Raw genomic sequence first — 27,095 nt, 5'->3', positions numbered from 1 at the left:
GCTATACTTTGTAGATGGGCCTTCAATCTCTCCAAGCAAAGGACTAGTCTGATTAGGCCAAATGACTTCCATTGAACATGATGGATCACGCAAGTGTGTCATGGTTACAGGCTCCCATGCGCAACCCATGGCACAAGGGGATAGTTGTACTTTTTTTGGTGGAGATATAATTAAAATTTTTGAATAATATTGCATGAAATGATTAATATATGTGAAAATTTTAAAATTGAGTTTTAGGAAATGAAAATTCTAAAAATAAAATACGATAAAATTTTAAAAAAAAATTGTTTTCGTAGTTTTTTATTAAAAATGTTTTGTAAAAACGAAAATGATGAAAACAATAATTTTAAACTTTAAATGAATTGGTCCTAGTTCAAAGCCATATAAATGCAAAAACATCCTTTCTTTTCTTAAATAGTTTTTCAAATATTAATTTTGATACCTTGTTTGAATCCATATAAATAGGGGTGAGCAAACCTCGATTCGATTTGAAAAAATCAAAAAATTGAATTTTGAGTTAATCGAATTGGGTTATTCGAGTTATCCGAATTATTCGAGTCAACTCGAATAAGTAATTTGAGTTTTCAGTTCGAATCGAGTTGAATTTAACAATTCGAATAATTCGAATAACAAATTGGTGTAAATACCCTTTTGGTCCCTGCCAAGTTTAAAATTGGTCTTTCTCTCAATAAAAATTACAAAATAATTTAAAATAATTTTGAAAAATTCAAAACAATTTTAAAATTCCAAAGATTTATAAAATTCCAAATTTCATATTTTTAAAAATTATAAAAATTCAAAAAATCTAAAAATATATGAAGAAAGTTAAAATTTTAAAAATAGAATAATAATTTTGAGGACCTAAGTATGTTAATTAATGATTCAATTTTATCAGACTAAAACATTTTATTATTATTTTATTTTGAAAAAGTTTTCAAATATATATGGTTTTAAATTTATGTGCTCTAACATGGAATTAATTATACTATAACAATATTTTAATTTGACATGTTTAATTTTTAATTTAACTCGAATAATTTCACTATATTCGACTCAACTCAATTTCATTTCATTTAACTCGATTCGAAAAAAATTCAAATAGAGTTAGGATGATAAAATAGGACTCCTCAACTGTATTAACTTGAAATTTTTTTTACTTGACTATATTTGATCGAACGCTCACCCCTACATATAAATATAATTTTTAATTTTATTTTCATATTTATATTATAGAAAATAATTATCAAATATGAAAAATTAAAACAATTTTTATTTCTACTTATTAAACATGCTTAAATAGAAAATAAAAGTAAAAGTAGAAAATAGAAAATATTTTCCAAAATCAGACATAACCTTAAAATCTAATTTCTCGTGATTCTTCTTTAAAATAAAATTGATGTGGTGTACAAATAGGCGTCAACCTAAATAAGATAAGTGTATTTATACACTAACCATAACATAGATACAAATTCATAATATATTACTAGATTATGACATCTATAATATTATTTAAACACATAATTGTGTTGGTGCCACAAATCAATTAAGTAACAATTCGGATAAAAAATTATGATTTTTATGATTAAAATAAATTATATAATTTGAGGTATTTTAATCATTTTCATTTTAAAAAACCAATAAAAATTAATTGCATGGCTATACTATTATTTAAGCTCAACAGTACCAACTCAATTAGAGAAATTATGAAAACATCCTTTCGTAATTAAAATAACTTATATAATTTGAAAGTATTTTAGTTTTTTCATTTTTAGAGAAACTCAATAAAAAAATAGCAAGTGATTGGATTTCAACATGTAACATTTTCATCAATAAAAATATTAACTTTACCATTGAACCAAAACCTTATTTTAATATAATATTTACATTTTAATTATATTATGCATACTATACTATCACCATCAATTGGATATATTGATAATGTTATTTTTAAAGTAAAATTTGTGTTCTAAGTACGTAATTTCCACACATATACACGTAACAGAATTTTAATACTTATAATGTGGAAACAAATTTATGAAAAAGTATATTTATTAAAATTTATGTAGAAATCAAATGAAGCTTACGTTGAAAGTTTAAAAACAATAATTTTTTAGGTTTAAGTCGTATCATGTATAAATTTTTACAGATTTTATAAAAATATAAAAAATGAAAACACTCTCATAATAATATAATTTATTTTATAAAAGAATATATTTTAATAAATTTCTAATTAAATTAGTCCACGCCTTCATAATAATATAATTTATTTAAAAAACTTTTTAATCATTTGTTAATTAAGTTAGTGTTGATTAAATCATAATACTAACTAATTTTAAGTATAATACGGATAAATGATACTTAACCTTTGGGAAGTTATGATTTTAAAATGCATTGTACTTAGCCTTGCCGAATAATATTTTACAACCTAATTTTCTCGGTTGAAGTTGCCTAAATAGAATTAAAGGCAGGTTTAATGAATTAAAAACTATAATGGTTGAAAAATTAAGTATTAAGATATAAAGTGAAGATTTTAAATTATAATGTATATTTAATATATTAAATAAAATTAGATGGTTTGATAAATATAAATATTAAATTTTTTTTATTTTATCTTTAATTTTAAAGATTGCATGTTAACTTTAAACAACTTTATTATAAATAATATTATCCATTGCATATTGCTTACATATCGTACAGTTATTTTAGTGATCAGTGGCAAAACAAGGGGGGTTGGTAGGGCCCGACCCCCCTAAAATAACTTTTTTTCATATGAACTCTTCAAAAATTTTTAAAATTTTAAATTAGTAAAAATAAAATTACACTTTGATCCTCTTAAAAATATAAAATTTAATTTAATTCTTTGAAAGTATGAATATATAGTCTATTAAAAGAGTGAAATTATATTTTTCTATAATCTATTAAAACAGTGAAATTATATTTTTTCTATCGTAAAAATCTAATTTCGCCACTACCAATGATGCCGTAGAAACTAAACAAACTTGATTTAATCCAATAACGGAAAACAAATTATTTGTAGCAAATTAATAATAAGTAATAATCAAAGACTGGATTGAAACCAATAATAGTTTTGTACTATAGTATTTGGTAAGTACATTTCAGCAGACTTGTAAGGACTGCATGGGATACATTTCACGGTGCTTCTCCCCACTTGAGTAGCTAGCTAGCTGAGAATCATCACCACAAATACCTAGTACTAGGGAAGACGCAAAACTAATATATATTTTGGTATGAAAATGAGGAAGCAAAATATGGAAATGTGTGGTTTCGATTGGAGAAGCATGCATGCGTGCATGCATCGCTTGGAGTTAATGGATAACCGAATTGCATTCAAACGGGTCACCAACAACTTTCTCGATTCCTTATTCCCCTTAATTTTCTTCTTATTTTACCCTGCACAAATTAAAGGTCAGCAATGAATTTGTTCATTTATACTTAATTAAAACTATATATATATATATTATAGACAAGCGCTAGATGCTTTGTTTTCCAAATTAATATTGGCCTACAAACTGTGCCTCTAAGGGCATATTCTTACCCCCAAGCTCTTTATAATGTCTACTCTTTCTCTTGGTTCATGCAAGCTTTTCTTATTACTTTTTGCATATCAGCTATGGATTTAGAGTGTGCCAGTCAAGAAACAGTAAAACAAGGCCTGCTTGCTCGTGGATGGCCACCGATTAAGGGTTTTAGCAAGCACGTTAAGACTAAAGTGTTTGAATTTTTCAGTCACTTGATAAAGCTTGGCCAAGATGATCCAAGAAGAGTAGTTCACTCCTTGAAAGCCGGACTTGCACTCACCTTGGTCTCATTGTTTTATTACTACCAGCCATTGTACAAAAGCTTCGGCGTTTCCGCAATGTGGGCTGTGATTACTGTTGTCGTCGTCTTCGAATTTTCTGTCGGTATGTTGTGTCACACACCCCCTCGCCAAAAATAAAACAAATTAAGCTGACATAAATAGTTTTTGACCTGATAGCAATTAACTTCAATAGGGGCTACACTTGGGAAGGGAGTGAATAGAGGATTGGCAACATTGCTTGCTGGTGGTCTAGCTGTTGGGGCTCATCAGCTGGCTAACCTATCGGGACGGATAGGTGAGCCCATAGTACTCGGGTTCTTTGTCTTCCTCCAAGGTATACAAAACTGGCACTTTAACAATATATCCACCCAAAATTCTCCTTTTCCACAGTTTCTTCAAATACATATATATGTATATGTTATCCGTGATTGCAGCTGCGGTATCAACGTTTGTAAGATTCTGCCCCCAAATCAAGGCGAGATACGATTATGGGCTATTGATATTTATTTTGACATTCTCTTTGATCTCGATTTCGGGTTTTCGAGATGATGAAGTGTTAGAATTGGTTCACAAGAGATTGTTAACCGTCCTCATAGGTGGCTCAACCTGTGTCATAATATCCGTTTTGCTTTTCCCTGTGTGGGCTGGTCAAGACCTTCACAACTTGATTGCTTCCAACATGGAAAAGCTTGGGATCTTCCTAGAAGGTACCCATCTCCATTATCAACTCCTCAAAAAGCAATGTATGTATCTAGTTACAGGGTCTGGAATATGTTTACAGGGTTTGGAGATGAATACTTTAAAATGCCAGAGGATGGAGAGTCCAAAGAAGATAGACCCTTCTTGCAGGGTTATAAAAGTGTTCTTGACTCCAAAACCAACGAAGATGCCTTGGTGGGTCAAAACCTCTACTTGTTTTCCATCTCTAGTTATAAAAATAAAAAAGATTGTTCAATTTTTGTTATACGCAATTATCTCGCCCAATACACTCAGCATCCTTGATTCCGACATGAGACTTGCCCGGTCAAGGGCTTGCTTCTTAGGGAACCACCATCAGATTCCATCGAGATTGAATGAAACTTTATATCAACAATTTTCTTGTTTGGTTTTTAATTTATTTTTTCTTGAACTTTTAGGCTAATTTTGCAAGATGGGAACCAAGGCATGGTCGATTTCAATTCCGACATCCATGGAGGCAGTACCTGAAGATTGGAGCTCTAACACGAAAGTGTGCCTATCGAATTGAATCTCTTAACGGACACCTATATGCTGACATTCAAGTATTAATGTTTAAATCTCCACGTTTTAAATTCATGTATATTTTAAATTGGCAAATCATTTTATTCTAATGTTGCAGGCAAAACGGGAAATCCGAAGTAAAATCCAAGAGACATGCACAACAATAAGCATGGAATCTGGTAAAGCATTGAAGGAACTATCAATGGCGATCAAAACAATGGTGCAACCATTTGCTGCTGATATCCACATTGAGAACTCAAAATCCTCCGTAAAGAATCTCGACACTTTGCTCAAATCAGGGTTATGGGATGATGAAACGGACCTATTGGAAGTGGTACCAGTGGCCACAGTAGCTTCGTTATTAATCGATGTAGTCACCTGCACGGCCGAAATTGCTGAATCTGTTAACGAACTTGCAACGATGCTAAAATTTGAAGTCGTTGAGCCAACTGTCTCACCTGAAAAGACCGAGACAGGACAACCTAAAATTGGGATATCTTAGAAACCCATTTCCAGATAATAGGAATTCTGATTCCACCAGAAGGAATTATTATATTAGTGAACCGACGAATCTTGGGGTGTAAATAATATCTTATATATAAATATATTTATTCACTGATTGCATTAAGTTTTGCTAAATCTTGGAATATGAAATTTGACCAGGATGAGGAACACTAAGATCGAGATCGTGTGGACAAATTTCTTTGCTTTTGTACCGTACTTCAGTTGCTACTTGCTACTGTAATAACTAGGAATATGACCATTCACCACGCCTTGGTCTTTTTTTATTATTTTAAGAGATAATGTCATAAATAGTTGGTATTTTAGTATCTTAATATAATTTATTGGTTTTGTTTGAAAAATCACTTAATAATTCAATTTGAGTGTAATTGTTTGTTATTAGTTAAATGTGATATTTTGAGTAATCATTGTAATTTATAAGTTCATTGAATTGAGTGTGATCAGAGTACTTAATTATACTTTTTAATTCTTAGAGATGAGTGTGAGAATTGAAGTAATTGTACCAAAATCTAATTACCTTGTCACTTTCCAAATACCCATACATGATTTAAATTTAAAGATTATTTTTATACAAGTTATGAAAAATTATATTATAAATATAAACACATGCGATAGTTTAGGATGATTATGATAAATTTTTTCTAAAGTTATATTATAAATTCTCAAAAATTATGTCATAAAAATAATTTTCGTATATTTTATAAATCTATGACAAAAAAATTACATTATTTTAATCTTAAAAATTTCTAAAGTTATGTTCAAAAATATATTACAAAAATGATTTACATGTTATAATGTATTTATCTATAAAAATTATGACTAAAAAGTATGAACATAACTTATTTACTTTTCTAAGCTAGAATTAAAAAGAAAATATATTTTTTATAAAAATATTTTGTGATAATTTATTTACAATTTTTTTTCTAAAGTTATGATAAAAAATGTTAAAAATTGTTTGAAAGTTAGTGTTTCATATATAAATTTTAATTATTTTTAACTTAATTTACTTACTATAAAAATATTATAACCTAGCATAAGTTTTTCTTCAAATTAAGTTTATATAAGTTTTTATAATGAAAGCTACAGATTATTTGTATTGAAACCCAAGTATAATGTGGTAGATGTTAGTTATATAAATACAAAAAGTTTTCTCGTGGGGTACGACACCATTTGAAAGAATGGTGCCAGACACAAATATCAGAGATAACTTGCGAACTTTTTAATTTGAGACATTTAAAGTTTCGAAATGTGGTTGAGAAGACATTTCTTTTTTTCTTTTTTTAAGATTTCTCATATTAACAATATCACCTCAATATAGCATAAAAAATAAGGTTGGATTGTATTGTTATGTATTAGCATGTTGCATACTTTTTAACTTCATTCGAGATGAAAATTGGATGATCCATACTTTGAAAAGTACATGAAAGAAAGAGATATTAATAATTTTAATTATATAAATTCAGATTCAGATAATAATAAAGAGTATATGTTAAATGCTAAATAGAAGATAATCCCAAAAAAATGAAATACTAGAGCTATTAGATAAATTGCATGTGTTTTTTTTATTGTTCTTGTTATTTTATTAGTAATCTTATTATTGAGTACTTTAATGGACTAACATATTACATGTGATAATTTGATTTCAATTTTGTTACTTGTTTAGATTTTATTTATCATATTGATATTTTTATAATAATTAATATTTTTAAAACATAAATTATATAATTGTGTGATTACAATTTATACTACTAAAATTAAAGGGAATTACGGATAATTACACCTAATTAATCATACATATCTAAAATTTACAATTATTTGTAATTATAGAAAATATAATTAACTTTCATCTAAATTACTCTTGTTATCCAAATAAACCGATAATCATCTTATGTATATTTATATAGTAACTGAGGGTAAATACCATTAATAACTACAAGCCAACTAATAAATTTTGGATACATTATTCTTTTTATTTCAGTAAAAATTTCACAATTGATATATAATTTAAGAATGATATTAAATATCCAAAAAAATATTGTACAAAACTGTACAGAATTTGTACAATTACATGGTTACTTTTGTGATATATCAAATTAGCTTTCCCTCCAAAGTTATCGAGATTCAAGAGCTTAGAAGCAAAATTGTAGCTCAACAAATGGAAAATCCAAACAGAACTCAAGTTTCCATAGAGTCAATGGAGAAGGAGCTCATTCAGGGATTGAATAATTTGTTTTGACTCTCTAATGGTGATAGTTTATTAAATGAAGAAGGAAGTAATGGCGTTGTAACAATTCGTTTTTAGTGATGTTGAAAATAATAGTTTCGGGATCACAATTCCAACAAGAGAATCAATAAATATTATTAATCTAGTATTTACGGGTATTTATTTATATTAAATATAAATATAAGTTTCATGGATATGTATATTAGAAATTTTATAAAGGAAAAGGGTTAAGGATTGATACGCAAAAATATCCTGTTTGAACTTTGTGAATACTTAGGATACAAATGATATGTCATTAGGAATCATATGTTTTCGGGTGTTGGTCTTGGATATCCTACCAATGGCTGAGTGCATTTGTTGCGATTCTCCACAGCTCATGTGAGCAGCATCATGTGGCTTAACATCCCGATTAATAGCTCATGTGAGCAGGCCCATTTCATAGTTCGTATGAGCATTACAGATACAATTACAGTTACATCAAAAATGTTAATATATGTATAAGTTTTGAAAAAGGTGTTAATTTAGTATATGATGGATGAATGGTGTATTGAAAATCTTATATGGTATGCTTTATGTTTGATTGGATTTATATGTTCTTAAATACCTACTAATATTGTGTAGTGGTGTGAATAGGAAAGAAAAATGTCCATATGACCTAATGATCAATTCTTGAACAGTTTAATCGTTTTATGTTCGGTAAGCTAAGTTTCCTTTATACGAGTTTACTAATTAATAATGCTTACGTCATTTGTTTTCCATGTTTTGTAGATCATCATAAAGCTTGACCGGCTGGAATTCTCGTCGGAGCAGCATTGTAATGACCCAAAATTTACGGGCATCGGAAAAGTGTGTTGTCCGGTCTCCGTTTTCGTAAAACAGATTCGTAAATATTTATTAAAAATATTTACGAAGTTAGCTGTGTAGTTGATTAAGTTTTAGTTAGGAGAATTAGTTTAAATTAGGAGTAATTAGGAAAAAGGATTAAATTACAATAAGAGTGAAAGTTTAATTATAGATTAAAAAAAAATTAAAGGGACTAAAGAGGCAATAAAATCATTGTTTTATAATAATATAATATAATATAATATAATATAATATAATATTCTTATTTATTAAGTAAATATATATATTTTAATTATAAAAATCTTTGATATTTTCCAAATTAAACCGCTTCAACAATAGAAAATGATTTAATTCCCTCTTTAGTTCCTTTAGTTTTTCTTTAATCTATAATTAAACTTTTACTCTTATTACAATTTAGTCCTTTTTCCTAATTACTCCTAATTTAAGTTAATTTTCCTGACCAAAACTTAATTAACTACACAACTAACTTCGTAAATATTTTTAATAAATATTTACTAATCCGTTTTACGAAAATGGATACCCGACAATACACTTTTCTGATGCCCGTAAATTTTGGGTCATTACATTTCTTCCCCCCCATAATAAATTTCTTCCTCGAAATTTTCCTGAAAAGAGATGGGGGTACTGAGACCTCATAGTTTCTTCCGATTCCCAAGTTGCTTTTTCTACACTATAACTTCTCCACAATACTTTCACTAAGGGAACTCATTTATTTTGAAACTCTTTTACCTCTCGTGCTAAAATCTCAGCCGATTCTTCTTCATAACACAAATCAAATTGGATTTCTATATCTTTTGTCGAAATAATATGAGAAAGGTCTGATCGATATCTCTATAGTATGGAAACATGAAAAACATCATGAATCTTCTATAATTTCAGAGGCAATGCTAGCGATAGGCAACTAGTCCAACTCTTTCATAATCTCTTACGGCTTAATAAAACAAGGACTCGATTTTCCTTTTCGGCCAAATCTCAATATTTTCTTTCAATGCGAAACATTAAGAAATACTTTGTCGCCAATACGGTACTCAATATCTCGACGTTTTATATCTATATACGATTTCTGTCTGTCGAAAGCTGCCTTTAGCTTATCTCGAATTTTCTTAACAATTTCCCCCCGTTTCTTGGATTAATTCTAGCCCAATCATTTTTTTCATTCAATTCCATTCAACATACAGGAATATCGTACAGCCTCACAATTTCCCAAATTTAAACTTCAGCAAGTTTCTAAAGTGACCAATCAGTTTTGACTGCTATAAAATGAGCTGATTTCGTAAGTCTATCAACAATCACCCAAATAGTATTCTTTTTACTTGCTGATAAGGGTATCCCTGTTACAAAATCCTTAATGACACAATTCCCATTTCCATTCAGGAATGTTAATAAGATGAAGTTATCCAATAGGAACCTGATGCTCTACCTTAACTCATTGATAAGTCAAACATTTATCCATATACTCGACCACATCTCTTTTCACTTCTGATCGCCAATAAGATTTTTGCAAGTCGTGATACATTTTCGTTCCTCCAAGATGCAAAGCGAAATGACCATTATGAACTTCACGAAGTATCAACTTTTTGAATTTAGAGACATCCAGAACGCAAATTCGATTGTGAAATCTCAAGCAACCACAATTATCAAGGCTAAAATTTTCTAATATACCATTCTGAACTATTTCTCTTTTCTTCACCAATTTGTCATGTTCTAACTGCGCTGACTTAATTTGATCTGTAACGACCCAAATTTTAAGGTCATCAGAAAATTAAATTTTTGGGTTATAATTTCAGCAAAATGAATTCGTAAATATTTATTAGAAATATTTACGAAGCCAGTAGTGTAGTTAATTAGACTTTGGTTAAGTGAATTAGCTTGAATCAAGGTTAATTTAGTGAAAGGACTAGATTAAATATAGTGTAAAAGTTTAATTGTAGAATAGAGAAAATTCAATGGATTAAATTAGAAAATAAGCCTTATGTGACAAGTGTGTGGTAAGTATAAATACATGTGTATTATTTTAATTGGTACAAATGTATGAATATATATGTATTTACTTAATATTTAAGAAATAATAATTATAATTTAAAATATAATAATAATGATATAATATAATAGTTATAATAAATAAAAGAAATAAAAACATAAAGAAAAAGAAAAAAGAAGGGCACGAACAGAACAGGGAAAGAAAGAAAGAAAAAGGGAAAGAAAAAGAAAGGAAAAATAGGGCTTTAAGGTTCAAGCTTTAAGTGGTAAGTCAATTTAATCCTTTTTCTTGTAATTTTGGTGTCTATAGAATCCTAGGAAGAAACACTATTTGAGTTATGTTGGAATTTAGAAAGTTATTGAATTTTTAGATGTTGATTAAGCTGAATGAATGGAAGAATTATTGGTTTAATTGATAGAAATTCAAGTTAGAAGTGGGAGAAGGATGTAATTGAAAAGATTGATATAAGTTTTGTTATAGTAAGGATTAAATTGTTTAAATTGTAGAATTGATGTTTTATATTGAATATTGAGAGTTGAAACTTGTTTAAAGTAGGTATAAAATAAATTTATAATGTAACGCCCCAATTTTTGGGAATTCTGTGAATGTTGGCATAGGTTTAATTATGTTAGTGGGCCTCTAGAAGGCCCAAGCTTAAGATAGAACCCGACAATTTTAGTTAATTTTTGTTCCATAAGAAAAAGGGGGTGAAATTATGAAATAGGACCTATGTGAAAATGTTTGAAAATGCTATAGGCTAAATTGAAGTGGCCAAATAAATAGGAGTGCAAAATAGGAGGATTTGCATGACAAACCTCCCATTTTACATGCAGTGGCTGGTCATCATGTTGTTGTAGACAAAATGTACACTTGATATCCATAATTTATGGTACAAATTGACACAAATTGATAATGGGTTAGGTAAATGTTTCATGATAATGGGTTAGGTAAATGTTCCATGATAATGGGTTAGGTAAATGTTCCATGATAATGAGTTAGGTAAATGTTCCATGATGGAAATTTCATATCTTTTGTATTAAAGAATTAAATGGATGAAATATGAAGTTTTATTAAAAGAAAAAGGGGTGAAAAGAACAAAGTTTTGTCCATCTTTGTTCATCATAGCTGAAAGTTAGAGAAGAGAAAGGAGAGGAGAAAGCTCTTGAGTATTCGGTCATTAGGAGGAGGAAAATTGAAGGTAAGTTCTTGGTACCTTGCTTCTATTTTGAGGTTCATGAGTTCTTCTTGATTCTACCTTAACTCTTGAAGTATATTTTGATTTTTAGTTGTGTTGTGAGCATTTAGTCATGAATTAAAATGAAGGAAATGGTTGTTGTTTCATGTTCTTTTGATGAAAAATGGAAGATAGGTGAAGTTGAGCCAAACAAATGAGCATGCATGTGCCTTAGATGCTAAAGGGAAAAATCGGCTAACATGTTGTGCTTTAAAATGATGAAATGGAGATTATACTTAAGTAAAATCATAGGTATGTGATGATTGATTGGTGATATACATGTTTAAATAACAAGCATGCAAGTTAGGTGTGAAAGAGTGATTTGGTAATAAATCTGCTTGGGACAGCAGCAGTAATGTGACTTTGGAAAATCACCATAAATTGTGAGAGATGAGTTAGAAGCTGCATAAATTATGTAATTAAAGCTTAATGAGTCTAGTTTCAAATGGAATAAACGAGAACATATTTTGAATTCTGTACAATGAGAAATTTGATTCGTAATGAAGAGTGGTCAGATTAGTCAAACAGTGAAACATGGGAAACTTTAAGAAAAATCTGGTATTGATTGGCCATACCAAAAATTCTGAAAATTTAATGGATAAAAGATATATGAGTCTATTTTCAGGGAAAATTAACGGCACTTGATTTGGAGTTTCGTAGCTCCAGTTATAAATAATTTAGTGACTGTTGCTCAGGAAGATAGCTTGCAGTGAAATTATGATTATGTGGTAAACATTGACAAAAATTTGTTAATGAGTTGCTTATTGATTTCTTATAAGCTTACTATGATCTGTAGGTGTGGTTGGCCGAATATTGTAAGGGGTTAATCGTAGTTTGTATTTGAATAGTTAGATTAACGTGTTAGTAATCCAATTGTAGGCGGTTCGTGTGTGGATCTCACATCGAGATATCGTCAAAGCAGTGTGTAATCGACACCTCTCATAGACTAGATTGGCAAAAGCCGAAAAGCGAAATGTCGAAAAGTCGTTATTTTGGGAATTTGCGAGTGTCGAATGCTCGTAAGATAGTTGGGTTTGTATATTTGGTAATCTAAAGTAATAAACTGCAGTACGCACGATTTCGTACATTTTGATAATTTGGGCTTAATGGGCCAAAGATCGGGTTCATGGGCCAACGGGCCCAATTCAGTAAGTATGTGCGGTAAGTGTTCTGATAGTACGTAAATAGTTAGGATATGCATGAAAACCATAAAAGTAGCTAAATTACTATAATACCCCTATATATGGAAAATTACTGTTATACCCCTAGGTGTAAAATTACCGTTATACCCCTAGGGTTAATTTTGACTGAAAAGCATGACGATCTGATTCTGTATGATGTATGCCATGATTATATATCTGTTGCATTGGGACATGGGTATATTATGGAGGAAGCGTTCTGGTGGCTATGCCACAAATATCTGATCTGGTGGCTCTGCCACATATATCTGTTCTGGTGGCTCTGCCACGATTATCTGTATCTGGTGACTTTGTCACATTTTCTGTTCTGGCAGCCATGCTGCAAATTCTGTGGTGTGTAGCTGTTGGGTGGGTCGAGTTGTCTCTCCACACGGTGTAAGGTTGGTACGGGGGTGTATATGGTTGGATATGGTTGGGTTTCTGCATAATCATGTAATATCTGCTTACTCATTATGGGCCTATGGGCTTTATTCAGATTACATTGCTCGGCTAAGGCCAACTTATTCAGTTTCTGTGGGTTGAGCTGATTTAGACTATGGTTGGGTTATTTTACACACTGAGTTTTCCCAAACTCATCCCTTTTATTTTCATCCACGCAGTAATCCCCAACCATAGTGGGCTTGGAGTCGTGAGGAATTGAGTGGCCACCCGCTCGAAAGTTTGATTTTCTTCGGTGAACTGGACATCCTTTTAATTACGTTTAAGGTTTTGGGCTTTTAAATGTAATAAGGCCGCTTATTTATTTTGATGGTTTTAATATGTATTACTAAGATAGGTAATACTTATTTTAACTGTTGAAATTGGATAGCTTTAGGCGCGTTTTAAAAACAACAGTTGATTTCAAAATAACACGACAACAAGCAAAGCTTCCGCAATAAAAGTATTTTCCAAAATTAATCACTTTTCCTAAAAATGACTTAATCAAATCGGTTTCTAGAAATATCCATGACGTTAAGGTGTGGCAATGGCAGTATGCATGTCTAGGATTGGATCCGAAGGAGCTTGGTATTAGCAGTCCGATGGACTCACCACCTCTTTTCGGTTTCCTACCGGTGCACGACTTCCATTCACTTTAACCTTTAATGAATTAATCTTTTGAACATCAAGTACGATTTTCGGACTTAGAATGGAATTTTTTTAACGTTTTGATGTGGCATGCGGATCCGGCCATAACTTCTGGGCCGGGTTTGGGGTGCTACATATAAGGTTATTTGAAGAAAAAGAATGGTTATGGTGATAGGACCTAATTGGAAATATAGTAAAGTTACATGAAAAATTAAAGAGTGTGTTATTAAACAACATATATTGATAATTTTAAATGTTAAATTTTATGTAGTCAACGTAGCACCGAAAACGTCATCAAAAAAGGGAAAGGAAAAAGTGAACAAGGATATCGATTAAACTCGAGAATTTTGGTTTGTATTTCTATAAACTATGCTTAATGATTTAATACAATGTAATTGTTATTTTTAATAATTAGAATGTATAATGAATGATATGATGGAAACTATTACTACTTCTGTATTGAAATGAAATGATTTGAATACCCTATTAACAGTGTCGGGCTAGTCGGATACAATTGGCATGCCATAGAATTGGAAGTGTTCAGGGATATTCCGACTGTGTGTCGATGAGACACTATATGTGTCGACTACTGTGACTATTCCGGATTTGTTCCGAAGAGGTACTTCGTACTTGACTATGACTGTTACTGTTACTGTTACCCTACGGTGTATTCCGGTTTCGGCCGATGAAACACTGTATATTATCCCCGGTGTGTGGGTTGGATCCGCGTATCCGTTTAGGTCCGAGTTATGTTAATAGGGGTAAATGAAAGTACTGAAGACTGTTTACTATTGATTATGTAACTGTGACTGGTATACGAGGTTGAAAGATATCGAGTGATAAGAAATATATAAATATATACATATATATATATGAATTGCTTAACTAATGAATGTAAAAGGCTTTAAGTTACAATGTATATACATGGTTTATTATTATTTTAAGTATTAGTTTATAGAAATACCACTGAGTGTATACTCAGCATACGGTATGTTTCAGTGCGCAGGACTAGGTACGAAAGAAAGCTAAGGACTCAGCATCCAAGCCAATCTCGGACTCAAAATGGTGAATACTTTTCTTTTGGTAAAATGGCATGTATCTAGGTTGTTAAGGTGTTATTTTGTACATGATAGTGAATAAACATGAAATTTTTTGAAGCATGGTATGGAATATGCTTAATTTGGAAGTTAAACTTACATGAGTTTGACTAGTATGACAATGTAGTATAATTTTGATGAATTATGGTACATAATCCTTAAGAGGTGTTATAGTGAATGAATGAATATTTGCTAAGTTTGAATGGCATAACGAATGATATTTGATTTAAGAACTATTAGTAAATGCTTGGGCATGAATTAGATGTGTTTAGCATGTGAAAATAGCTTAAAAATGGTCAAAAATTATGTTTTTACATGGCCAAGTCACATGGGCGTGTGCTTAGGCCATGTGGCTCTCTGTTTATGTCACACGGGCTGTTCTCACGATCGTGTGTGCAAGTCAGATCTGTCCACGGCCTGGCCCCACGACCATGGGAACCCCACGGGCTGGCCACACAGCCATATCCCAGGCTACACGGGCGTGTGCCCCTATCTTCAAGGTAAAATTTCCAAAGTTGCCGGTTTAATCCCGAATTATTTCTAAAGCATGTATTGGGCCCCGTACACCCATATTAGGGACTTTATGATGATATTTGAAAAGAATTTATCTGGAATGTAAAATTTATGACTCGGTTTTGTATAAATGTTAGTGTATAAGTCTGGTAATGCCTCGTAACCCTATTCTGGTGATGGTTAGTGTATAAGTTTGGTAATGCCTCATAACCCTATTCCGGTAACGGATACAGGTTAGGGGTGTTACATGATCAACATCACCAATTTGATTGTTAATTGAGCCAATAAGCTTTCATCATCATTGATACTAAGCTAAACAAACATTGTTTGCAATTCATTTGTTGCTTTCCTACTCAATGCATTAGCTATAACATTAGCTTTACCAGGGTAATAATCAATAGCACAATCAAAATTTTTCAAAATCTCTATCCGACGACGTTGTCTTAAAATTTAACTCTTTTTAAGATAAAAGTTTTTTGATACTCTTATGATTGGTATAAATATAATATTGTTCATCATATAGATAGTGTATCCAAATATTTAGAGTAAAAACCACAATAGCTAGTTCTAAATTGTGTGTTAGATAATTGCGTTCATGCATTTTTAGCTGATGAGATGCATAAGCAATCACTTCCCATCTTACATCAAAACACGACTAAAACGGCTCAAGGATCATCACTATAAATGGCAATATTCTTTCCATAAGAATCGAAAACCTTTAGTAGATTACCTTTAAGTTATTCTTATAATCCTATATTTCCTTTTTCCACTCAATTGGTCTTTTATTTCTTTTCTTTCCACTTAATCAAAAGTCTTTTCTTCATTTAGTTTCTTAAAATCATCTCTATAATTCTATAGTTCCTTACTGCATATATTTACCTAGCTTATCATTTATATCCATTCTCTATCCTTTCTTTTCATTTGTTTTTATCATTATTCTTATCACAACTATCTTATACAAATCACGACACTAGTCTTTTTAACATTTTTCTTAGGCTCTACTTTGTTATACTTTTATAATCTCATTTTCATTTTCTTTCTTTTTTTTCTCTTTTCGAGGCAAACAATAATTATTCCAATTATAGATCAGAGTTATTACTCTTAATCCAAACCTCTTAGAAATCTATTGGCCCGGCCACTGCCAACAGTCTCCTCGAGGTAACTGTTCTTTCCAATGTTTGCCTCTTTTATTACACAATTTATAACTTTGTTATTTTTTCTTCTTCTTCTTCTTCTTCTTTTCACACTTTAGATCACTCTTTATTCACTAATTCTTAAAATCATTTTGCTAACTTTTTATGTTCTCTAAAGTACTTACACTATTTTTCATGGTCAATTCTATTCTTATCTTCTATAATCTATTTTAAATTTTTTTATATTCAATTTATTCTCTTATTAATACCCATTACAAACTATTTCTTGGTTTTCTCAACAATTTTGAACAATTATTTATTTCATGTCTTTTAGAGCCATATTTAAAAGCATCTTTCAGAAAATATCACTTAAATGAGATTTTCTTGTCACAAGGTCCAATAGTTCTTTTCTTTAAACTTTTAACACTTGCCTTGGAGGTAACCTGAAACCCTATTTTATTTTGCTCTTCATGTTCGTATACAAGTACAAATTCTCAAACTTCTTTACCTTTCTTAATTGATCATAATAGAATTGAACTTGTCATCACTCTTTTACCTAATTCTTTTCTCTTTTCTTCTTTTCATACTTTTCAAGAAAATCTCCAATTCTTCTTCTTACTAGAATTTATACATTAAAATTTACCATTAATAGTTTTCACATTTTCTAAACAAAAATACTACGCTTTTTAACTATAACTTATCTCTATTAATTCATTATAATATTATATACTATCAATCTTTTAGACTTATTATATTCTCTTCATTCAAGAACCTCTATTTTCTCTTATTCTCTTATTAATATTGATTATTTACTTAACTAAGGTCTTTATTTCTTTCTATACTTCTTTTTTTTAAATTCATTTTCGATCTTCATAATTGGAAAATATTACTATTCTATTCCTCTTCTCATATTTCTATTGTCTCTTCCATTTCCAAAAGACTAACTTTATATTAATATACTAAACTTTTCATTCAAAAGCTCCAGCTTTCTAAGTTCTCATTCTGTACATGTACAACTATATATACATTTATACTCATTTTCCTTTATATTCACTAATCCCTAACTTTTACTTTTAACCACTTAAATCCATTTCTACGTCTTATTCCATCTCTGATTCTGTATCTTCCCTCGAAAAATTCTCTATATTAAGTTCTAAATTCTCTTCAAATTCATCTTCTACAATCCAATTTGGAAATTCCTCAGGATCTTCTTCCTCTTCCATCTTTATAACGGGTATTGAATCTATAAATTCTCTTGGTAATTTCCTAACAACTAATTTTTCCATCCATGGCATATTAAAGACATTTTGCTTCTCAGTCAACTTTCGTGAGCCTACACTTTGTCTCGCTATTTTCCTTGCTCCTTCAGAGATTATAAACTTCACATAGTGTATAACTATATTCCTATAAGTTTGTGGTACCAATGTCTTCTAAAGTTGATCTAAAATCATTTGATGATCTCGTTCTATTAATGTTCCTCTAAGGGTCAAGTATTGCACTTTATTCTTTTTAATCAGTTCATGACCCTTCCATAACACTTCTTGCATATTTCGATTTACAGTAATAAGGTGTTGAACAATGTCTTCTTCTGGTTTCATTCTATAATCTTGTACTTCTCTAATCATCCTATCAACTTTCTCCTTCTGTGCTGAAGTTGTTATCTCATCAGGCAATATCAGATTTATTACTATTTCTTCCAATATCTATGACAGAAAATAAGTTTTTATCAAATTTCAGTATTTATCTATCTCCTTCTTGAGTCATTACTAACTAATTCAAAATCATTTCCTTATCAATAACAATTCATATTTTCAAACTTATCAATACTTCTAATATTGATATCATATCTCATCATATCGATATATCCTATAGGGCATGTACTTCTAAACTAAAGCTCTAATACCACTAAATGTAACACCCCTATACCATGTTCGACCCAAGGAACCTGATATAGAAATATTACATTTGGTGCCAAAGTGATTTTGGCTAAACACTAAATATATTATTTGAACATAAAAATAAATAATAAATTTAAATAATTTATATTTTAGTCCCTACTACTACTTGGAACATACTTAATCTTCCTAAGTACATGTCATTCTATTCAAACTTTTAAAACATACCTAATTTGCGCACGGAAACAAACCGTACGCTGAGTATACACTCAGTGGTATTACTATAATTCAAATACTTAAGGTAAAAATAATAAATATGCACATTTAATCTTACCACCATTTACTTTCAATAAATCAAGCATGCATTTAAACTTTAAATTTTCTTAATAATATCTATCTTAAATATCTTTTCTTCATTTTAATTTACATATCTCCTTACTATATCAATATCCATTTTATGCATTTCATCAATAACCATTTCATAAACCATTATTTCATACATTTCATTTTCATATCCCAATTCAATATCTTATTCCATTTCATATCTAAAATCTTACAACATTAGTCTTTCAATAATCATTTCATACTGTTATATCATTTCTTATTAATAGCTATTTCCAAATAGCACTTCTTTACTTAGATTTAAATATCATCTCACTATATCAAAATCATATTATTATTTTTAATATTTCATTTTAATATCTTATTTCAATTCTTATTCAAAATCACTCAATATCTTTTCTATTACCAATTCATTTATTTACCCCTATTAACACGACTCGAATTTTAGCGGATACCCGAATCCAACCAAAACACACCAGTATGACACCCAGTGCCTTATCAGATAGTTCGAAGAAATAGTTGACACCCAATATCTCATCGGCCAAGTCGAAGTAAGTTGGTACCCAATACCTCATTGAATCTATCGAAGTAACAGTATGACACCCAGTGTCTCATTGACTCGAGGTCGAAGTATCTCTGAACACTTCCAATCCTATGGCATGCCAATTATATCCAACTCAGGCCGACTAGTTAATAGGGAATTCAAAACACATTTCAATTTCACTCAATATTTATATCAATTTCACTTCAATCACAATTTCTCATACTTTCAATTCAAATCACTTTCCACTTTCCAATAAATATACATTTCAAATACTCACATATATTCATAATTCAATTCAATTTTATTCAATTCAGTATCAATACTCACCTCATTTTACTTACCATGCATTTTAATTAAAAGATAACAATTAATAATAAATAGATTTAAATTATAGTAATACAAACCGTATATCCTCGTGTTATTCCTCGTCAACTTTCTCTTTCCCCTTCTTAGCCGATGTTTTCGGCACGACGTTAACAAATTAACTTGGAACCTTTAAAACCTTATTTTTTCCTTTTTCTTTTCTTTCTTTCCCCCTTCTCTATTTTGTCCATTGCTATTCTGTTTCTTTTCATTCTTTTGTTTTGTTTTATTTAGTTTAGTTATAATATAATATAATATAATATAATAATATTCTTATTTATTAAGTAAATATGTATATTTTAATTATAAAAATATTTAATATTTTCCACATTAAACCGCCTCAACTATAGCAAATGATTTAATTGCCTCTTTAGTCCCTTTAGTTTTTCTTTAATCTATAATTAAACTTTCACTCTTATTGCAATTTAGTCATTTTTCCTAATTACTCCTAATTTAAGCTAATTCTCCTAACCAAAACTTAATCAACTACACAACTAACAACTAACTTTGTAAATATTTTTAATAAATATTTATGAATCCATTTTACGAAAATGGAGACCCGACAACATACTTCTCCGATGCCCGTAAATTTTGAGTCATTACAAGCATCACACTATCCCTCCATGATTTTGGTAGTTTATAGTTACTTTGGATAATGGTTATAAATGGCATGTAATATGACTATAAGATTATACTAGTAAATTTGGCTTGTTTTGAGTTGTGCAAAGCTTGTTTAGGATTAATGTTCTTGGTTATTCGCATGTAAATATTGGAGTGAATTTGTGAATTTGGCCTATCAACTAGCTCTAAAGGCCGAGGAAAAGCTAAGGTGTTGTTCGGATATTGATCGTAGCAAACGTCACTTCCTTCATTGGATGGGTTTGAACCTTTATGCATGCTTAATTGAAAGTACATAATATACGGTGAAATGGCATGTTCTTGAAATGGTTATTTGGCATGATTGGTATATGTTTAATCAATGACATTAAGATGTTGAATTAGATTAAGTTTGATATGTAAATTGTGGTGCCTTTTGATGGCATATTGGTTAGACATAGGATGGATGATTTTTGGTATATTTTTGGTGTCCTTGAATGTGTTTTTAACCATGTGAAATACGCTTAGTATGGTGTGTCTTCGTGTACAAGAATTGGTGCTTGATTTGGCTTTGCATTAGAGGTTAAATAGGGAGTACACGACCTGAGATATGAGATGCCACACGATCATATGCCACACACGGCCACCCTCACAGGACAGTGTGTCTTTTAATTTTTTTAGTGCAGGATGAACTACACGGTCTCAGAGAGTTACACGTCCTGACAACATGACAGTATGACCAAACTTCGAATACCCATTGCGACACAGTCGTATGTCTCTATTTTGACTACCCACACAGGCAGACACTCGAGCTGGGACACGGCCGTGTGTCCCATACTTCGAATACTCATACGGCCTGGGCTATGAATTCATTCATTAAAATTTAATCCTTTAAATTCCTATTGGTCGAAATGCTCATATCTCACGATTTACTATAGTATAATGACCTCATAATAGAATTATTTACTATGAAACCTCAAAGTTTTTATCTTTTCCTACATGATACATAATGATACGAGTCTCAAGACCCAATTTCAGGCCCACGGATGTGATGGATGAATCTTTTCAACCCAACTTCAGGCCCAACCTCAAAGGTTAAAGGTTAAGCAAATCAAACCAAGATTCAACCAAAGCAAGTATGTGAGGATGAATCTTTTCGAAGAAACAAGGAATGATATAAGCATGGAATGAGTGAAATGTGTTAAAGTCAATTCAACTAAGTTGTCAATTTTCACCTTAAAAATATTAGTCAACTTGTGACAATTTTTTGGATGGGATCCAAGTATTTATGGATTAAGATGTCTTCATAGCATTCGAATATCTATCTCTTAGCTTCGAAATACACTTTGAATCACTCAATTTTGAGTTTGGGAACTCAAGTTATGATCGTTTTAATGAAGACTATGCGAGTAGAATTTTTGGACGGGATTATTATGAAAATTACGAGTTCGAGTCTTTTAATTCGAGTTTAAATCATATTAGATTTAGGTTTTGGGCTTAATTTATATATATATATATATATATATATATATATATATATATATATGAGCCCAATATTGTATTTATCAGCTCTTATTATTTTATTATTTTTATTTCAAATTTTTGATAATTATTAAGTATTTTAAATTATTGGCTTAATGGTGCAAAAAGCCCTCAAGCTTTTTCAAAAAAAAAAAGCAATTAAGCAATTAAGCCCCTACTTTTAAGCCCTGGCACATAGTCGTATGGCATCGACAGTCATAGTTTTCGGCATCCGAATTTTGCAGAGAGTCAGGTTTTCAATATGCACCTGAAGTAGTTTCGAAGCAGGAACAACATAGAAGACTTTCGAAGCCTAAAACGACAATTCAATAATTCAATTAAACAACTTAATTGACAACAATACACAATCACACGCAGAAACTATGTCGAAAGTTTCGACGCAAAACCTTCAACGAGTCTAGACTTATCGACAAAATCAATAGCAATTACTCGAGTTAGTGCGTCGAGGATCGTTGCTTTCGATATCCTTGCTTAAAATGAAACCAAACAATCACTTAAAAGAAAGTTTAAACAATTCGAGTTGAAAACAACTCCAATAGAAACGAACGAAACAACTATTTAACAGAAGTTCTACAAATAAAAATTTACGCAATTAACCTTTCAATTGGCAACAGTGGAATGCATACTTACTCGATCACACATACCAAAACTATAACAGCAACCTAAAGGAAATGAAAGGAAAGTAAAAAGAAAAGAAGAAAAGAGAAAAAAAGAATGAAAGAAGGAAAATGATAATAATAATAAATAAATAAAAAAAGAAAGAAAAGGGAAAGGAAGGAAAAATAAAATAAAATAATTAACTTTAAAAAAAATAGATAACCAAATTAATTACCATAAAATCCCACAAGTAAACATTCAAATGTTTGGGAGGAAAAATCATCCATCAGCAAACATAAATAATTAACATAAGTTCAATTATCTAATATCATAAAAAAAACTTAGTTAACATCACCAAGCAAAAGTTCAACCATCACAGCAGTTTAACATTACCAAGACCAACCACAAAAGGTTCTTGCAAGGTTGATTCAACGATTTCATGAATTCTCTTCCACTTTTGACTCCGGCCCTTTCCTTTTCGTAAATCTCATTGCAGCTTGTCTAAATATGCTTGAAATATCTCATACCTCCAGGTTGTCCTGTCAAGGCAATTTCCATTTTCGCAATGATCTTTGAGCTTGTAGCCTCCCATGCCCGTTTCTTACCGCTGCCTTGTTCTAGGTCACCCTCTACGACCGATGGTTGAACTTCCACATCCCCCTCAGGCACGACATTGGAGTCGGTTGTCCCTTGCATGCTTTAAACATTGCCACATTTTCAGATTTTTTCACGTTGATATAGTTACAATAATTACATTTTGTAATGAAAGAGAAAAGGTTTCAAATTTGAATTTCAAATCACTAGAAATGTATATTAGAGAATTTATTAGCCCAGAACACGCATTTTTGTCCATGAATTAAAAATAAAGAACTGGAGTTTAAAGGGTAACAAAAACAAAATCCACTTGAAGGAAACCCTCTTCTCCAAAGAAAAGAATCATCTTTGGAAAATTTCTGCAATTAGGATTTTAATTGAAGTGGGAGGAAGCATTGAACATTATATACATGAAAGGATATTTCAAGTTTTGGTTAAATTATTTTCCGAATGAATTTAGTAGATTATTATTTTAAACCTTTACTCACTGATAATTAAAATAAACAATGGAATCCATCGATCATGGTGATGAAGATTATATAGGTCCAAGTTCCAACCAGCTTAGGATTTCTAAACGATGCATTTTTCATCACGTTGTTGAAAGGGGAAATTAAAAATAGATATTGGTTTACTGAAAAGTGGCACGTGGAGAGACATATATACTGTTAGATTCCACTGTTCAAATAAAAATAAGAAAAAAAGCCTTTATTTATTTTTATTTTCTATAAGAACTTATATGAACAACTCGAGCTCTTTTTTTTTTTTTTTTTTATGTGAAAATGTGTGTATAAGAAATGAAATGCTTTTAGGTAAGGGAAGGTTATAGATCTTGAACTTAACTTTGGATCTAACTTATTTGTCTCTAGAATTTCATATAACCACGCACAGCGCTCCATGCCGATTGCTTCAGCTAGCTAGTCCTGTTTGACCCCTTTGCCACTTCCCCCTTGTACTAGTATTTGTCAGTCTGTTTCAGTGCCCGAGGCTCCGAGTTATAATAACGCGCAATTAGAGCTCCAAATCAACGCATCTTTTGCTTATAAATACTTGGAATCCGAAGCAAAAACCATCTAATCTCCTGAGTTCTCTCAATTCACTCCATTTCAACTCTTTCTCAAGTCTTGTCTTTCATTTCTGGAATATCAAATGGAAACGTTGACATCTCCACAGCAGCAGAGTTCTGGACCCATAACTCGTGGGTGCCAATGGTTCAAGGCATTGCCAAACAAATTTTGTGATAAAACAATGGAGATTGTAAGGAAGACAAAGAAACTCGGACAAGATGATCCAAGAAGAATAGTTCATTCCCTAAAAGTAGGGCTAGCTCTAACGCTTGTTTCATTGTTCTACTACTTTAAGCCACTCTATGATGGTTTTGGAGACAGTGCAATGTGGGCTGTTCTAACTGTTGTAGTTGTCTTCGAATTCTCCGTAGGTGAGTCCATAACACAAACAATATATGGCAGTGTTTAATCTGTCATTGCCATCTTTGTAACTTCTTTTTTTCTAAACTTGTGCAGGTGCAACACTAGGTAAAGGTTTCAATAGAATGTTGGCGACATTCGTTGCAGGTGGCTTGGGCGTTGGAGCTCACTGCTTAGCAACTCTTGCTGGAAGAAAAGGGGAACCCATCTTGATAGCAACTTTTGTCTTCATTATAGGTAAAATCACATATACTAGTTACAAACTACTCGGAATCAGATTATATATCCATGGAGTTCATTTCAGTATCTAACATCATCTAAATCATCTTGGACTTTTGGCAGCTGTAATTATGACATTTATGAGATTCTTCCCAAAAATGAAAGCAAGATATGACTATGGACTGTTGATATTCATTTTGACCTTCTGCTTAGTATCTGTATCGGGTTACCGAGATGACCAAGTGCTAAAAATGGCCCATGAAAGGTTCTCAACCATCTTAGTTGGTAGCTGTGCTTCTCTCATTGTTTGTATCTGCGTTTGCCCGGTTTGGATCGGTGAGGATCTCCACAACTCGGTAGCTACTAACATGGAAAAGCTTGGGAATTTTTTTCAAGGTACAAATTCATGTCCACTTATTATATTTGAATAATGGATTATTGTTTTAATCCTCCACATGCAATTACTAATAATTTAATGTACACAAAACAGCCTTTGGAGACGAATATTTCAAAGTATCTGAAGAACATGATCAGTCCGGTGAGAATAATAAGTCATATCTTCAAGGATATAGAAGTGTTCTAACCTCTAAAAGCAGTGAAGAAACAATGGTAATGATCAGCAAATTAACCTTAAGGCGTTAATTAGTTTAATTAAATCAACTAGCTTATTCAATATTTCAATGCTCATACATCCTGCAGGCTAATTTTGCAAGATGGGAACCCGGCCATGGTCCATTCGGGTACCGTCATCCATGGAAAATGTACCTGAAAATTGGAAACCTTACTCGGGACTGTGCTTACAAAGTTGAAGCTCTTAATAACTACCTTAACTCTAAAATCCAGGTATAAAAATGAAGATTTATATTTAATGCGCTGCCAGAGCATAATTCTATTGTTCATTCACCGATTAATTCAAATGTCCTCATAGACTCCTGTAGAAATCCGTGGGAAAATTCAAGGGCAGTGCAAAAGGGTCAGCCTGGAATGTAGCCGAGCTTTGAAGGAAATGGCGTCGACATTTCGTAAAATGGTTCGAACAAGATCTGCTATTGTGCACATTGATAGCTCAAAGGAAGCTGCTGAAGAGCTCAAAACCCTCCTGAGAACAAATCTTTGGGAAGAAGCAGATTTGCTGGAGATTATACCAGCTGCTTCAGTTGCTTCACTTCTGTTGGAAATCATTGAGTGCATTGAGAAAATTTCTGAAGCTGTAAATGAATTGGCGAAGGCCGCAGCCTTTAGAAACGGGAATGCTACAGTCTTGCCCGAACAACCAGATTCCATCCACCAGGGAGAAGTCCAACATGATTCTAGCACTGCCATGCCTGTGCCACATATTGCGATAATAGTGGCGGAATAATTATAATTTTTACGAGAAATGAAAACTTCATTGTGTAATTTTTTTATTCTCTAACAAATTTTTTCTTCTTATTTTTCATATTTTCTTTACCACAGAATTGTAGTTATTTTTTCTAAACATAATGATAAATTTAGAAGAAAGGATTGTATGAAACAGTGACGCCACGACATCTGTATCTCTTTCTAAAAGTTTTATGTCCCATCAGTATTCTTATCTTAAATTTCAGGATTTTATCCTGAATTTTAGTATTTTAATTTGAATTTGATTTTTTTTTAGGATAAAATCCTGAAATTCAGGATAAAAGTACTGATGTGACATAAAACTATTGAAAAGAGATACAGATAACGTGGCGTCATTGTTTCATATAATCCTTTCCCTAAATTTAGTATGTAATGTTGGCTAAATTTGAAGAAAATGTTCATTTTAAAATATATTTAAGGAAATGTATTTTTTTATATTTAAGAAAATAATTCGATTTTGGAGAGAAATACATGTCCTTAAATGTGTGTGTGTGTGTGTGTTTTTTTACTTTTTGATATATTAACTTCTTTTGCTTGATGGTAAATATTAGTGATTTTATTTTAGTCCTAGATTAGATTCTTCTCATCCTCACATTTATATTTTTTTATTTTATATTGTTTAAGCTTTGTTTTATTTTTAATTACTATTTTTAACACATTAGCTTATTAGTACAATTGCACTCGAGGACGTTGGTTTAGAACTCAGT

The 27,095-nt window shown here is 31.1% G+C and overlaps 2 protein-coding genes across 2 annotated transcripts; both read left to right on the top strand.

Annotated features, from left to right (window-relative positions):
* Positions 1-3,605: 3,605 nt before the first annotated feature.
* On the top strand, positions 3,606-5,818 carry LOC108455316 (aluminum-activated malate transporter 2-like). Its single transcript, XM_017753895.2, has 6 exons — positions 3,606-3,923; positions 4,014-4,154; positions 4,255-4,527; positions 4,602-4,714; positions 4,957-5,100; positions 5,178-5,818. Exons 1-6 carry the CDS (start codon positions 3,632-3,634, stop codon positions 5,559-5,561), a joined length of 1,347 nt encoding a protein of 448 aa, XP_017609384.1. The 5' UTR covers positions 3,606-3,631; the 3' UTR covers positions 5,562-5,818.
* Positions 5,819-24,142: 18,324 nt separating this feature from the next.
* LOC108455317 (aluminum-activated malate transporter 2-like) lies at positions 24,143-26,489 on the top strand. The gene is made up of 6 exons (XM_017753896.2): positions 24,143-24,800; positions 24,886-25,026; positions 25,132-25,404; positions 25,499-25,617; positions 25,708-25,851; positions 25,937-26,489. Exons 1-6 carry the CDS (start codon positions 24,512-24,514, stop codon positions 26,366-26,368), a joined length of 1,398 nt encoding a protein of 465 aa, XP_017609385.1. The 5' UTR covers positions 24,143-24,511; the 3' UTR covers positions 26,369-26,489.
* Positions 26,490-27,095: the final 606 nt, after the last annotated feature.

Source organism: Gossypium arboreum, chromosome 9 (genome assembly GCF_025698485.1).
Source record: "Gossypium arboreum isolate Shixiya-1 chromosome 9, ASM2569848v2, whole genome shotgun sequence".
Taxonomy (NCBI): domain Eukaryota; kingdom Viridiplantae; phylum Streptophyta; class Magnoliopsida; order Malvales; family Malvaceae; genus Gossypium; species Gossypium arboreum.
This window is presented reverse-complemented; position numbering and strand designations above follow the sequence as displayed.